Consider the following 12,972-nt stretch of genomic DNA (forward strand, 5'->3'; position numbering starts at 1 on the left):
AAGAAGATTTTCACAAGGAATTGATGCTGAATACTGAAAACAGAATTGTGTGATAGGTGAAGGATGTGCACTTGTCATTCATTTCAGCTGTACCTCTTTGATGGAGGCTTAGTTTAATTATAGTACAGAAAAAAAATATGTCCGACTTCACACAAGCTTCTAGTACAACTGTGAAGCCATGCTTTAATGATATCATCTCATGAAAAGCAGTTTATTTTTGAGATTTTAAATATATGTTTATCACTGAACTATTGTTTTCATAACATTCATGTGCTCTATTAACCACCTGTCATTCTACAGAAAAATAACTCAAAGAGCTCTATCTAATGCATTTTATGCAAAAGATATTCTCAAACCTAACTTTTCTTTTTTGGGCAAAATGCACATGGAGGGGGACCACCAAACCTATAAATCCCCACAAATTTGCACTTGCTCTCATATTGGACACATAGTACTTTAGGGAGGTAATGTGTGTTTGACTCACTACCCTGCAGCTGCTCATCCATAGTGATTTTTAAATGTAGCCTGCCAGAAACTCTTACCTTTTATTCATAATTGTCTGAGTGTGCCTTTCCTCCTTCCACTGAACTGTATGTACTGTGTGCTGTAGAGGTGTGCAGTTAAAATACGTTTATTCTCAGAAATATTTTTAAAATATTTTAAAATGTTTTCCTTTGCAGAATCAGACACAAGTTTGGCAGAAGGAAGTGTCAGCTGCTTAGATGAAAGCCTTGGACATAACAGCAACATGGGCAGTGATTCAGGCACCATGGGAAGTGATTCAGGTACTGCCTAACTGTTGTGTAAACCTTAAAAAGTGTGAAATAAGACACCATATAGTGGAAAGCATGGGGGCTGTTCATACCCTCCCTAATGTATTTATGCAATTAAAGCAATTCTTTTCTACTGTGAAGTAGTTTTGGAACTTTGCCATTCAGGTCTTTTAGAAGTACAACTTACAAAAGTCTTTTAGAATCAGACTCTCAGATGTTGATCTGATTTTGATCCTGGACATATCTTTTTGGTCCAGCATGTTCCACATTCCGTAGCATCATGCCATCTATCTATTTATGAGATCTGTCTCAATTATTCTGACTGCCTTTAAATTCAGTATTCAGTTTTGTATATTTTTTCTCAAACCCTGTGTTTTTATTAAAACACATTTCAAATAAGAAATTAATATTGCTGATAATAAGATGAATGTGACTCTGTAGATTGCTGCACATAAGAAGAATCCCTCCTAAAATGAAGAAGTGGAAATTACACATACAGTTAAAAGAGTTCCAATTCTTATAAATACTGCTTGCATATGATTAGAGTTGGCAAAATATTTTGGTCACTAAAAAGTACTTTGCTAGGTATTTCCTAAATTGCTCTCCATTCTGATCTATATCCCCAGGAATAAATGAATGTTCCTGTTCTCAATGCCCCACGCCCTTAGCAATACTTTCTGTAATAAAAGGTCCAAATTTTTGTCCGTCTGATGGCTTTCAAATTGTTTCTTTCTTTGTTTTCTCATGTATTTCTGTGATCACTATGGAGGTAAAATGTTTACATCTTTTTAATTTGAGTAATAGGTGCCTGTTATAAAAGAGTCTATATTTATCTGCATGTTTGAACTACTTCTAATTAAAAATAACAAATTATAACAACCATGAAAAAATGCTCTGCACTGCCATGTAACACTGACAAATTAAGATACAATATACTTTATGCTTCATTTGAACTGTGGTTGGATTGTAGAAAACACTTAGAAAATATTGTGTACTTCAGGCTATTCTGCATTTTCAGAAGAATTACAGAAATTTAGATCTAGAATAGGCCTAAAGGGGAAAAGTAATTTACATAAAGATGGTCATCTGTTCTAAAAGCTTCCCAAACAGGGTCATATGGGCTCTTCTAGTTATATATTCTTTTCTTACAGTATATGCATAGATATGTACTCTTGAAATCCCTTCAACCAAGTTGGTTGAAGAAACTCAATTCACCAAATGTCAGTCATAATATTAATTTTAACTAAAAAGAGTTAGTTGATTTTCATTCAGTTCAGTCAGTATTTATTAAATTCTTGCCATGGACTTAATTTTGTGAAGAGGATTTGTGTTTTGCATGCATGTATTAAATTGTTATATTGTTCAATTGAATAATTAAATTATTTAAATTATTAAATACTATTCATGCTAGAACTGAAAATATTCCCTAGCTAATGTTTAATGTCTTTAGCTTCTAGACCTTATCCTAATTTTTGTTTGTCTAAGTTAGGGCTTTTAAAAAATATGCATTCATTCACTAAAATGTAATGTGAATTCTCTATGTGCATGACATTTTGCCAATTTAGAGCTGTTAGCAAATATGATTTGCTGATTTTTAGTCTTCAATGTAGCATGAAAATGATATTTATTCTTCAATGTAGCATGAAAGACGTGATAAATTCGAATGCAGTGTACTTTTAAAAAGCAAATATGCTTTCAAATGCATATACATTTTCCAAGACAAACATATTTTCAAGTGGCAACCCTTGAAGTTCAGATGGGTCAGTGCATACTGTTTAGTAAAATTCTGATATTATAAAATTATGAAATTCATTATCCTCCAGTGCATGGTATTGACTGAAGAAGAAATCAATTCCAAAAGAAGTTTAGATAAATCCATGAATGCCAAACACATATTGGATTACTGAAAAGCATTACATTGTGGGATATATTTTAAACTTTGCAGTTGACAGCAAAAAGACTTTTGTCCTTCAGAGTCATATACTGGGCTCTCAGGAACAAGGGCATTACCCAATATGATAACAAAATGTTACTTTGTTGAAGTTTTATGCCATCATAAAACATAATTTGGTTTTGCTTTTAAAATTTAAATATTTTAATAATGCTTATAAGAAGGTTTTCCCCCCTGCTTCCCATTTTCAGAGAGCTGTGCTGCTTTTCACAAAGTGGCAATGTTTTTGGCAATGCACATTGGCCTGATATGTAGAAAGTGTTTCCTTACTATTTTGAGATAATGCCTATTAATGTTTGTCCAGTTGGAATGGCATATTTTTCCATGGTTACATACCACAGGTAAAGGAATACTTTGTCAATTTCAAACACATGCAGTGACAGACCTTTTCTCTCCAAGAATAACTCAGCTGTCAAAATCAATGTGAGAATGAATTTTGCCACTTGGTGTAGTTCCAATCGAATATGATTATTTAGACCCTATTTTATTGCATTTTTGACCATTTATATGGTACAAGAAAATTTTTAAGTCTTAATATTTGTTTTAGAAGGAAGGCACAATGGTCTTCAAAACCTGTGCCCATTTTAAATACTATTTTCATTGTTGTATTTAATTTTCTCCACTTTTCAGAAAGAGCCAAAAACAAATAAGCAATAAACCAACAAAACCCCAAGCATTTCTTTTACAAAGGAAATTGGCTCCTGGCTTGGTGACACCAGCCCATTTCTCTCCTTCCAGTGACAGAGAAAATTCTCTTTTCATTCTTAATGTACTTAGATTCTTCCAGCCCTGTGTCAGAGGATGTGATAAGGCAAGAATCAGGCTGAATATTTAGCACTCACTCAGCTCTTTTTCTTTGGATGCTATTCTCACATTGAATCCAACTTTCATGTTTTTTCATATCCACTCTGTTTTTCTCCTTTAAATGTAGGGCTACCCATCAAGGCTCCTACACTTGACAGGAATGCCCAAATATGAACAGTTATTGAGCTACCCATCTATCTATCTAGCCAGCTATTTTTAGTGGCAGCTTATAATATTCTAGACTTAGAAACCCCTGAGGACCAGGGCTGTATTCTTATGCAAAGCATGGTATTTATACCTAGTATCTATTGCAGAATCAATTTCTGGTACATGATCAGTTAAATGCCAGTAAAAGTTCATGACTTTGGTTCTAGAATTAAAGTTTGAACACAATAGATCTTTTAGTATTCTAACTTTTCCTAATTAATAGTACAATAAACATCTAATATGAGTGAGTGGTATGATATTTTACTCATTTATCTTGGTTTTAGGTTCCTGGGAAGGAGACTTAGAAAATTGCTATGTGTTTCTCTTTTTAATTTTTGTTACCCAAGGATATAGTCGAGACATGAGAGACATAAGGGGGAAATGGTTATTAAAAAGTACATGCAACTCTTGTGAGGAAAGCAGCATTTCATTTCATTTTTCAGTCTGTGCAAAAATGTACCTAGGATGAAATAAAACGAAAGTACTTGCTGGTATCATTTAACAGATTTCCTAAGTCAAATAGAAAAGTAGCAAAAGTAAATGTTCATATCTTGATGTTAGACACCATGTAAAATACATCTTCCTTCACACATATTTTGGCTCTTTTTGGAAAAATTAAGTGATAAATACTCTTGATTTAGGTGGAATACTAGGTTTCAATAGTCTATAAAATTACTTATCAGGTGAGTAATAATGTTCTTAAATATATTTGAACCTTACATAAATATAAAAGGAAATGAATTATAATTGCTGTAAAGTTCAAGAAAGCATGGAAAGAGAACTCTCAAATGTAAATTTTTAAATGCTGATGATTGCAAATGAACTTTTCATGAAAATCATAATAAATGAGTCAGCAGATGATCCAGTGATAGCTTAAATGTATTGCATCTGTCTTTACTCATCCGTACAGAAGGCAAACTTCCTGTCAGGTTAGTTGATGACTCTTTCTGAGTGATATTTGGTGTAAATTTTCTTACCCGTTCAGATAGTACTATCACAAGTTAAAACCCACTGAAATAGAATCAGCCAGTTGCTGAAATGGAAACATCATCAATTTTTTTGACGTTAATGGGATTATGTTAGTTCAGCTTTATTGCCATAATTGACAGGAGAAGGAGCACTCATGTGAGATGAAATACTAATAAGTATTGTGATTTTATTTTTCTTGTGATGATGTAAAGCGTAAGATGGACTTTTAACTTGGCGTAATATTCGTTTTATTGCATTCTGCATTACAAGTGATATATCTCTAGATCTTTCCCCCCTGGCTAATATAAGTAAATAGGGTCATTTCTAAACAAAAACTATTATCTTTAAACCAGGGTATGTTATGGTCATATTATATAATGTTCATAAAATGAATATATTTTATTAACTATTTTGTCAGTACTTTAGGAAATTTAAAGGATAAGAATAAAATGGATTAGGAAGCAAATATTTAATTATTCATCTAAGCTAATTGGAAATATTTTAAATATATTGTGCTTTGGATTTCAGGAAAATGTTTATGAAAACATGCAGACAAAAAAGGAAATGTTAAAGGTTACAATTTAAAATAAATTACTAAATTAGTCACATTTTAGTTTAGACCAACAAAATTGTTTTCCAGCTTTCAGTAAAAACCTTCCAATTATCACCCACTTTGTAAATATCACTTCTCTCTAATCTGGTTAACTCAAATAGGAAAAAGGACTCAATTTTAGATAAAAATTTTAAATTAGGTGCTTTTTTCCCTTTTACATACATACATGCACATATCACAACTAATTAAAATACTATCTATGCATAATATATGTGCTATGTAATGTAATATAAACATATATAGTCATGTGGTAGTATATGTATTTTTTATGTAATATATATACATATCCTATATATATTTAAATATGTATTTATATTTAGTTTTTCTTTTTTTTTTTTTTTAAAAGATTTATTTATTTATTTAATTTCCCCCCCTCCCCTGGTTGTCTGTTCTTGGTGTTTATTTGCTGCGTCTTGTTTCTTTGTCCGCTTCTGTTGTTGTCAGCAGCTCGGGAAGTGTGGGCGGCGCCATTCCTGGGCAGGCTGCTCTCTCTTTTCACGCTGGGCGGCTTTTCTCACGGGCGCACTCCTTGCGCGTGGGGCTCCCCCACGCGGGGGACACCCCTGCGTGGCACAGCACTGCTTGCGCGCATCAGCGCTGCGCATGGCCAGCTCCACATGGGTCAAGGAGGCCCGGGATATGAACCGCGGACCTCCCATATGGTAGACGGACGCCCTAACCACTGGGCCAAAGTCCGTTTCCCTTTAGTTTTTCTTTGTCAGATTTTACCAATGAAAGTATCAGGTATGATACCTTCTTCCTATTAAAAAAGTAAGGAGAGTACAGAACAAAGAGGGTTAGTTGTTCCTACTTTCCCAGATCCTTCTGAGTTTGTAAGGAGAAGGCCTGAGAGAAACAAGGCGTAATTATCAGGAAGGAAATGGAACATCTAACTCACTAAGAACCATAATGCCCACTCCATGAAAAGAGCCCCACGTTTTGCTAATGCCCAGTTGGTATTACATGTGTACAGGAATTAAACCACAAGAGGTCTATGTTCAGTTTCAGACTTCTGGTGTTACCTATTTTGTGAGCCCTTCTCTTATTTTTCTTCTCCTTATTCAGATGAAGAGAATAAGGCAGAAAGAGCATCCCCTGAGCCAGAATTGCAGCTCAGATCTTACCAAATGGAAGTTGCCAAACCAGCCTTGGAAGGGAAGAATATCATCATATGCATCCCTACAGGAAGTGGGAAAACCAGAGTGGCTGTTTACATTGCCAAGGATCACTTGGACAAGAAGAACAAAGCATCTGAACCTGGAAAAGTAATGGTCCTTGTCAATAAGGTATTCACATGACACCTAGTATAACATTATTTGATCATTTCCATTATATTATTCTGAAACATTTTATAACAACCTTTGTAACAATAGATCATATTAGATTCATTTTATCTTTAATCTTTGTTTTTCTAGTTATACATAATAGCTATCAGCCTTTAAAACTGAATTTTTCCATAAAATCAGAACATTAAATCAAAGGTCTGCAATTTTATGTGTAGAGAGTATAGATAAAGGTAGTCATTAAGGTTAACTGGTACCAATATAAGTTATCATTATGCAGGAACATGAATGATCCCAAAATATTACTGCGATCTGGGATCAAATATTGTTCTTTAGAATCTCTGTATCCATTGTCCCTTAAGTCAAAGGCAACAAAGTCTAATCTATGCAGAATATACTTTGGTTTGAAAATAAAGAGATAATTAAATGACTATTTGACTTATCTATATCAAGTTAAACACATAATCAATTTTCAAAGGTTAAATATATATAGCATTTATAATAAATTCAATTGAGGTTTTTCTTTGATAACTCATATCTTGAAGTATCAAAGGCCATCTTCATAAACATAGGATATAAGTCTCTATTGCAGGAAAACAAAAGCTTGTTATTCGAGCTTTATTCGGAAAAAAATAATTTATTCATTTACATATTTGTAAATAATAATCTTTACTATTTTAGAGAATAAAATGGAGTATATTTTTCCATGTCCAGAAACACTCTTTACTATTATTTCTGGTAGCTAAATTTTCATCTGTTCCTTTTACAGAACATATGGTAATAGACTATACAACTTTCCTATATTTTTTGGATTTGTATTATACTACAAGTTTTCATTGCAACCTCTTTTTCAAAACAAAAGAAACATACTCTGAATTGTAGTGCCAAGTGCATTTGGTATTTATCAGAAAGGGTAAAGAACTCTCCTTTACATTTGCATGCCCGCTATAAGAATGGCTTTATTTCTTTAAGTTGTATTTCTTTTTCATGCTGGTAATGGTGATATATTAGAATTGATTTGTCAATAATCTTTCTTATAATTTATCTATATAGAATGTTATCTTTTATAATAAAGGAAGCCTAGATTTGTATACTTTTCTACTACCCAGTAGTTTGACCTTGGACAAATTCCTACCTTTTCCCTTTAGTTTCCTCATTTGTAGAGTGAACACAAAAATAACTACTCCATGAAGTTGTTCTGAAGTTTTAATTAGATAATATACATAAAGCCTAGTAAATATACTCAGTAAATAGTAGGTCTTTCTCACATACTTCTTCCTTCCCACCCTTATAATAAATGAAACTTATTTATTCCTTAACCTATGAACAGCATTTTAAGTGCCAGGTCCAGAAAGAAGAATAAAGTTAATTGAATTTGAGGCCACATAAGCTGACATTTTTTATTCCAGTTGAACCTTCTGCCATTTCTTTAAACTCAGCCTCATCATCTTCTTTTCCGTAGGGCTCTCCTTACCAATGTATTTGTCTCTTTGTTGTACCATCTCCTCCAACACACCCAGCCTCGAAACCTAGGAGTTATTTTTGATTCAACTGCTTTCTTTATTTCCCTTATCTGATCCCAGGGTCATAGAGTATTAGAGTTGGAAGGAGCCTTCCTTCCATGGCAGAGTGGTTCGTTCATTTCTTTGGGTTAACTTCTAATATCAGAGACAACCCCCTTTTAACAAGGCAACCTGGTCCATTCTTTGAAGAACTGACATTGTTAGAAAGCTCTACATGTATTCATCAAAATCTGTTTCTCTAGAATCCTCACTCATTAGTTAGGATTCTTCCTTCTGTGATTATACAAAGTGAAGACTTAATTCTCCTGCCTTATGACAACACTTCACATAGAGAAGGCATTATCATGTAGCTCCAAAGTGATTTTTCTTTTTTTACACTTAGGATAAATGTGAAGAGCTCCCTTAACTGAACTTCATATAACATGTTTTCCAGGCCTTTCATCATCCTGAGTGCTTGTATTCTTCCAGACATTTATCCAGAAAACTCATAAAATATGTTGTCCATAACTGGACAAAATGCGTAGTCAAGATCTTACCAGTGCAGAGTGTGGGAGAGATGAGATGTACCACTCAGCTCATGTCTGGATTTGCCTTTGGCAGCGGGGCTATCATTACATGGACATTTTGGAACTTACCATAAACTGAAAAGTCTCAGTTCCTTTTCATTTGAAAATTTAAGATAGAACTTTCTTTATCTATATTTGTGCAGTTAATATTTGAGCCTAAATGCAAATACTTATATTTATTTCTTCATTATTTTAATTGATCATTACAAATCTTAATGATGTTATTTGCGTTGAATGCACCTTTTAAAAAATAACTCCTTCTCCTCTCAGTGCCATATTCCAGTCAAGAATCTTCTACCCCATCAGATCTAGATGATCCAGTGAATTCACATTTTTAGCAATGTTTAAATGTTAATTTATCCTCATTATTCACCATCACTACACTATCATGTGGGCATTTGAGGACATAAGTCTAATTCCTGATTTGCTTCCCTGTTATCTTTTCTTCAGAAGTACTAGAAATCCTTCTACTTGTTCTTCAATTTATTTCATAATTCTCATTTATTTACTATCCCATTTCTTTGCAGTTCAAAGCAATTTCAGTTTTAAATTCTTAAAGTAAGTCAACATAAGTTGCATTCTGTGTTGGCCCAGTAGCAAGCTAATGTAGCCCTTGATATAGAAAAGAGAAAATTCTGTTCCTAACACCATTTACTTTCATATCCCTTCCACCTTCCTTTCCAAAGTAATAGCCTTCAAATGCAGGGAGATATGAAAACACCACCTGTGTTCCCAGACCTTCTATTTCCTATCTAGTGCTTCAACACCATGAGAGAGAAATCCCAGGTTCCTTCAGATGCTGTAATGCAGCCTCATAAGATTCGGCAGCAGTGGGAAGCAGTTGGGTTTGATTAGTCTTGGCAAGCTCTCTGTCATATCTCAGGAGAAGGCTCCAAGAGGACCATACACCCCCCAATTAGCCATGTCAGATTTACATATGGCTTTCTTTGTGTCCTGCAGTAGGAAGTCAACACTACCAGAGTATCAGGATTTCCAACACCTGCTACCTCCTGTGAAAACTTCCTTTATTCTGTAGATCAGAGGATTCTGCTTCTTTGGAAGGCCTTGACCCACCAGTTATGAGCAGAACCGCATGTTGCTGTGTCACTCCATGGTACAGAGATTCTTAATGAAATCATTCAGCATGAGAGTATTTAAAGACAAATTAAATGCAAATCCTGTCCTCAAGAAATCCACAGTCTAGTAGGAGTATGAGGGATGTGTGTTAATAACATAATAATTTATATTTCATTGCATTTTCCAAAGCTGTCTAACATGTTATCCACTCAATCCATACAGAAATTCCATGTCGTAAATATTATATCCCTATTTTACCCATCAGAAAAATGAGGCTTAGAGACTTTTAACTGGCCTGTCAGAGTCATCCAGCCAATGAAGCTGCCACAGTTAGACCTGAATCTTTAATATTCTGACACCAACCGGTCTTCTCTTCACCATGCTCTTCTGCCAGGACGAAAGGACAGGCGAAATATCCGAGAGGAGTTTTCTGAACACTGGCAATACGCCAGCCTTTATTTCATTTAATTTTTGCAACAGCTCTATCATGTAGATTAACATTATACTCATTTTGCTAATGAGATGAGCAGAGATTGAGTAACTTGATGGTCACACAACAAGTTAGTGGCTAGAGTAACTGTTTTCAGAGCTGATTTTCTTTCTCTGAATCATGACTACTTCTTTCATTAGATTAATTTCCATTCTTTTCCTCAGAATCATTTTCTGACTTCCTTCTCTGATTATTCTTTCTGTCTTATTTAAGTGGAATGGAAAGAATACTCTAGAAGAGTGAAGCAGGAAAGGTTTAGTGGAAGAGAGAAAACAAGTGGTTCTCACATTTCTAAGGGCTTGAGTATCACATGGGAGGCTTTATAAAAGCGCAGGTTTCAGGGTTCTGACCTGAGATTGTTCCTAGATTCTGTAGTTCTTGGATGGCGGCCAGGAGTCTGCATTTTCCAAGTCTTTCAAATGGTTTTGTGCAGGTAGATCACAGACTTCACTTTGAAAAACACTGTAGGAAAATTTTGCCTTCTTACTCTTTCCATCCTGTGGTGGTGTTCTTTTGTTTTTGTTTTCACTCACCAACTTTGTTTACTCTTTTAAAATCTATTTTGTTTCATTGGAATTCGTGGATTCCCCTTTACCCAGCAACCCCTAACCCCTATTTGCTCTTAGAAACCTTCTGCATTTCTACTAAATAGCGCAAAACTGTTCTTCATACAGTCTTCTCCTCAGCCAGGAAGACCAGCCAGCCTTATTTTTCACTTTAGCGATGCTCAGCTCAGGTAAAAAGACCTGTGTAAAGGTAACGACTGATAACATTGGCATTATCAGGAATAGAATGAGCATTCTTTGAAATGCTCTTTGTTGAAACTCTTCCTGCCAAATCCCTCTTTGCAGAAGTTCTCCGAGAACACCATCCACCTGGTTGTTTGTTTGTTCTTTTTTTTTTTTTTTTTTTTTTTTTTTTTTTTTAATTTTTTTATTTTTTATTGACTTTGTAATAATATTACATTAAAAATATATATGTGAGGTCCCATTCAACCCCACCCCCCCACCCCCCCCTCTCCCCCCACCCCCAACAACACTCGTTCCCATCATCATGACACATCCATTGGATTTGGTAAGTACATCTTTGGGCACCTCTGCACCTCATATACATTGGTTCACATCATGGCCCATACTCTCCTCTATTCCATCATGTAGGCCCTGTGAGGATTTACAATGTCCGGTGATTACCTCTGAAGCACCATCCAGGGCAGCTCCATGTCCCGAAGACGCCTCCACCTCTCATCTCTTCCTGCCTTTCCCCATACCCTTTGTCCATTATGTCCACTTTTCCCAATCCAATGCCACCTCTTCTATGTGGACACTGGATTGGTTGTGTCCATTGCACCTTTATGTCAAGAGGAGGCTCAGATTCCACCTGGATGCTGGATGCAATCCTCCCATTTTCAGTTGTAATCACTCTAGGCTCCATGGTGTGGTGGTTGTCCTTCACCTCCATCTTAGCTGAGTGTGGTAAGTCCAATAAATCAGATTGTAGGTGCTGGAGTCTGTTGAGGCTCAGGATCTGGCTATCACATTGTCAGTCCAGAGATTCAAATCCCCTAAATATATCTTAAACCCCAACATTAACTGCACCTCCAGCACATTAGCATGAAAGTCTTATGAAGGGAGATCCCATCTGAGTCCAGATTCATCACACATAAACACCATTTCCAAAGAGGGGCCATCTGCCCTGGTAGTTAACCCCATCGGCCATGACCATAACTCCCATGGGTCTCTTTAGCCCTCAAAGGAACCAATATCTGGGGGTTGTATCTGCTTTATCTGTCTCTCTGACTCTGCTCAGTTGTGCATGAGGGCAAACCTTCTGCCAGCCTCCAGACTCTTTTTTAGAAACTCGTAGCCATATAAACTCATTTCTCCTTTCCATTTCCCCCTTACTTTAGGTCAAACAGCATTTTAAAGTCATGGTATTTTATGTAGACATGGATATTCTGCTGATCCGCATTGAACCTTCCGTATAAGGTCATTTTCCAGTTGCATCATCAGTTGGTAGTTGATAGTGGTCCCTCGTTGCCAGGGAGGCTCATCCCCGGGTGTCATGTCCCACACTGGGGGGAAGGCATTGCATTTACATGCTGAGTTTGGCTTCGAGACTGGCCACATTTGAGTAACATGAAGGCTGACAGAAGGAAATTCCCAGGCACAAAGTTGCTCTAGGCCTTGTTATTATTTTGGGTTTATCAGCTCACAAGCATAGTCATTAGTATCAGGGGCTCACTGTTGAACCCTCACTCCCTCCCGGTCCCCACCACTGTACCTGGGAGACTGTCGCTGCTCCCCTAGGGACCACGACAGAGCACCACTGGCCGGGAACCCAGTACCCCCCCTACTGTGGTTTTTAATTGTTGCCACTATGAGTATATCCAAACATTACCATGCACCCTGGACATATGTTCTGTACAGCTCCCTGTCAGTCATATATCATCTGTCATTGGTATCCCATACCAGTATCCCTCCATTGCCATTGTTGAAACACTCTGTGATCCAGAACTCCCCGAAATTTGAAGCCCAATATAATGTCATGGTCCCTTACTAGGGAATGGCATATAGCGATGAGTTTAAAGGATAGATAAAGAACTTGGATAAAGTTAGATAAAGAACTTAGATAAAGAATGTTGACTTGAAAAAATTCCACATCCTATTTTTCCCCCCCCCCCCCCCCCTAATTATTCAGCTTTTCTTCACAGGAGTCC

General features: G+C 36.1%; 1 protein-coding gene across 3 annotated transcripts in view; it reads left to right on the top strand.

Annotated features, from left to right (window-relative positions):
- The window catches only part of IFIH1 (interferon induced with helicase C domain 1), a 62,925-nt gene that overhangs the window by 23,404 nt on the left and 26,549 nt on the right, over positions 1–12,972 (top strand). For all 3 annotated transcript variants that reach the window (XM_004464401.5, XM_004464403.5, XM_004464402.5), the window contains 2 exons: positions 681–785; positions 6,383–6,603. In XM_004464401.5, coding sequence (XP_004464458.1) covers positions 681–785; positions 6,383–6,603 — 326 coding nt within the window. The remainder of the gene's footprint in view (positions 1–680; positions 786–6,382; positions 6,604–12,972) is intronic.

This window comes from Dasypus novemcinctus, chromosome 7 (genome assembly GCF_030445035.2).
Source record: "Dasypus novemcinctus isolate mDasNov1 chromosome 7, mDasNov1.1.hap2, whole genome shotgun sequence".
NCBI lineage: Eukaryota > Metazoa > Chordata > Mammalia > Cingulata > Dasypodidae > Dasypus > Dasypus novemcinctus.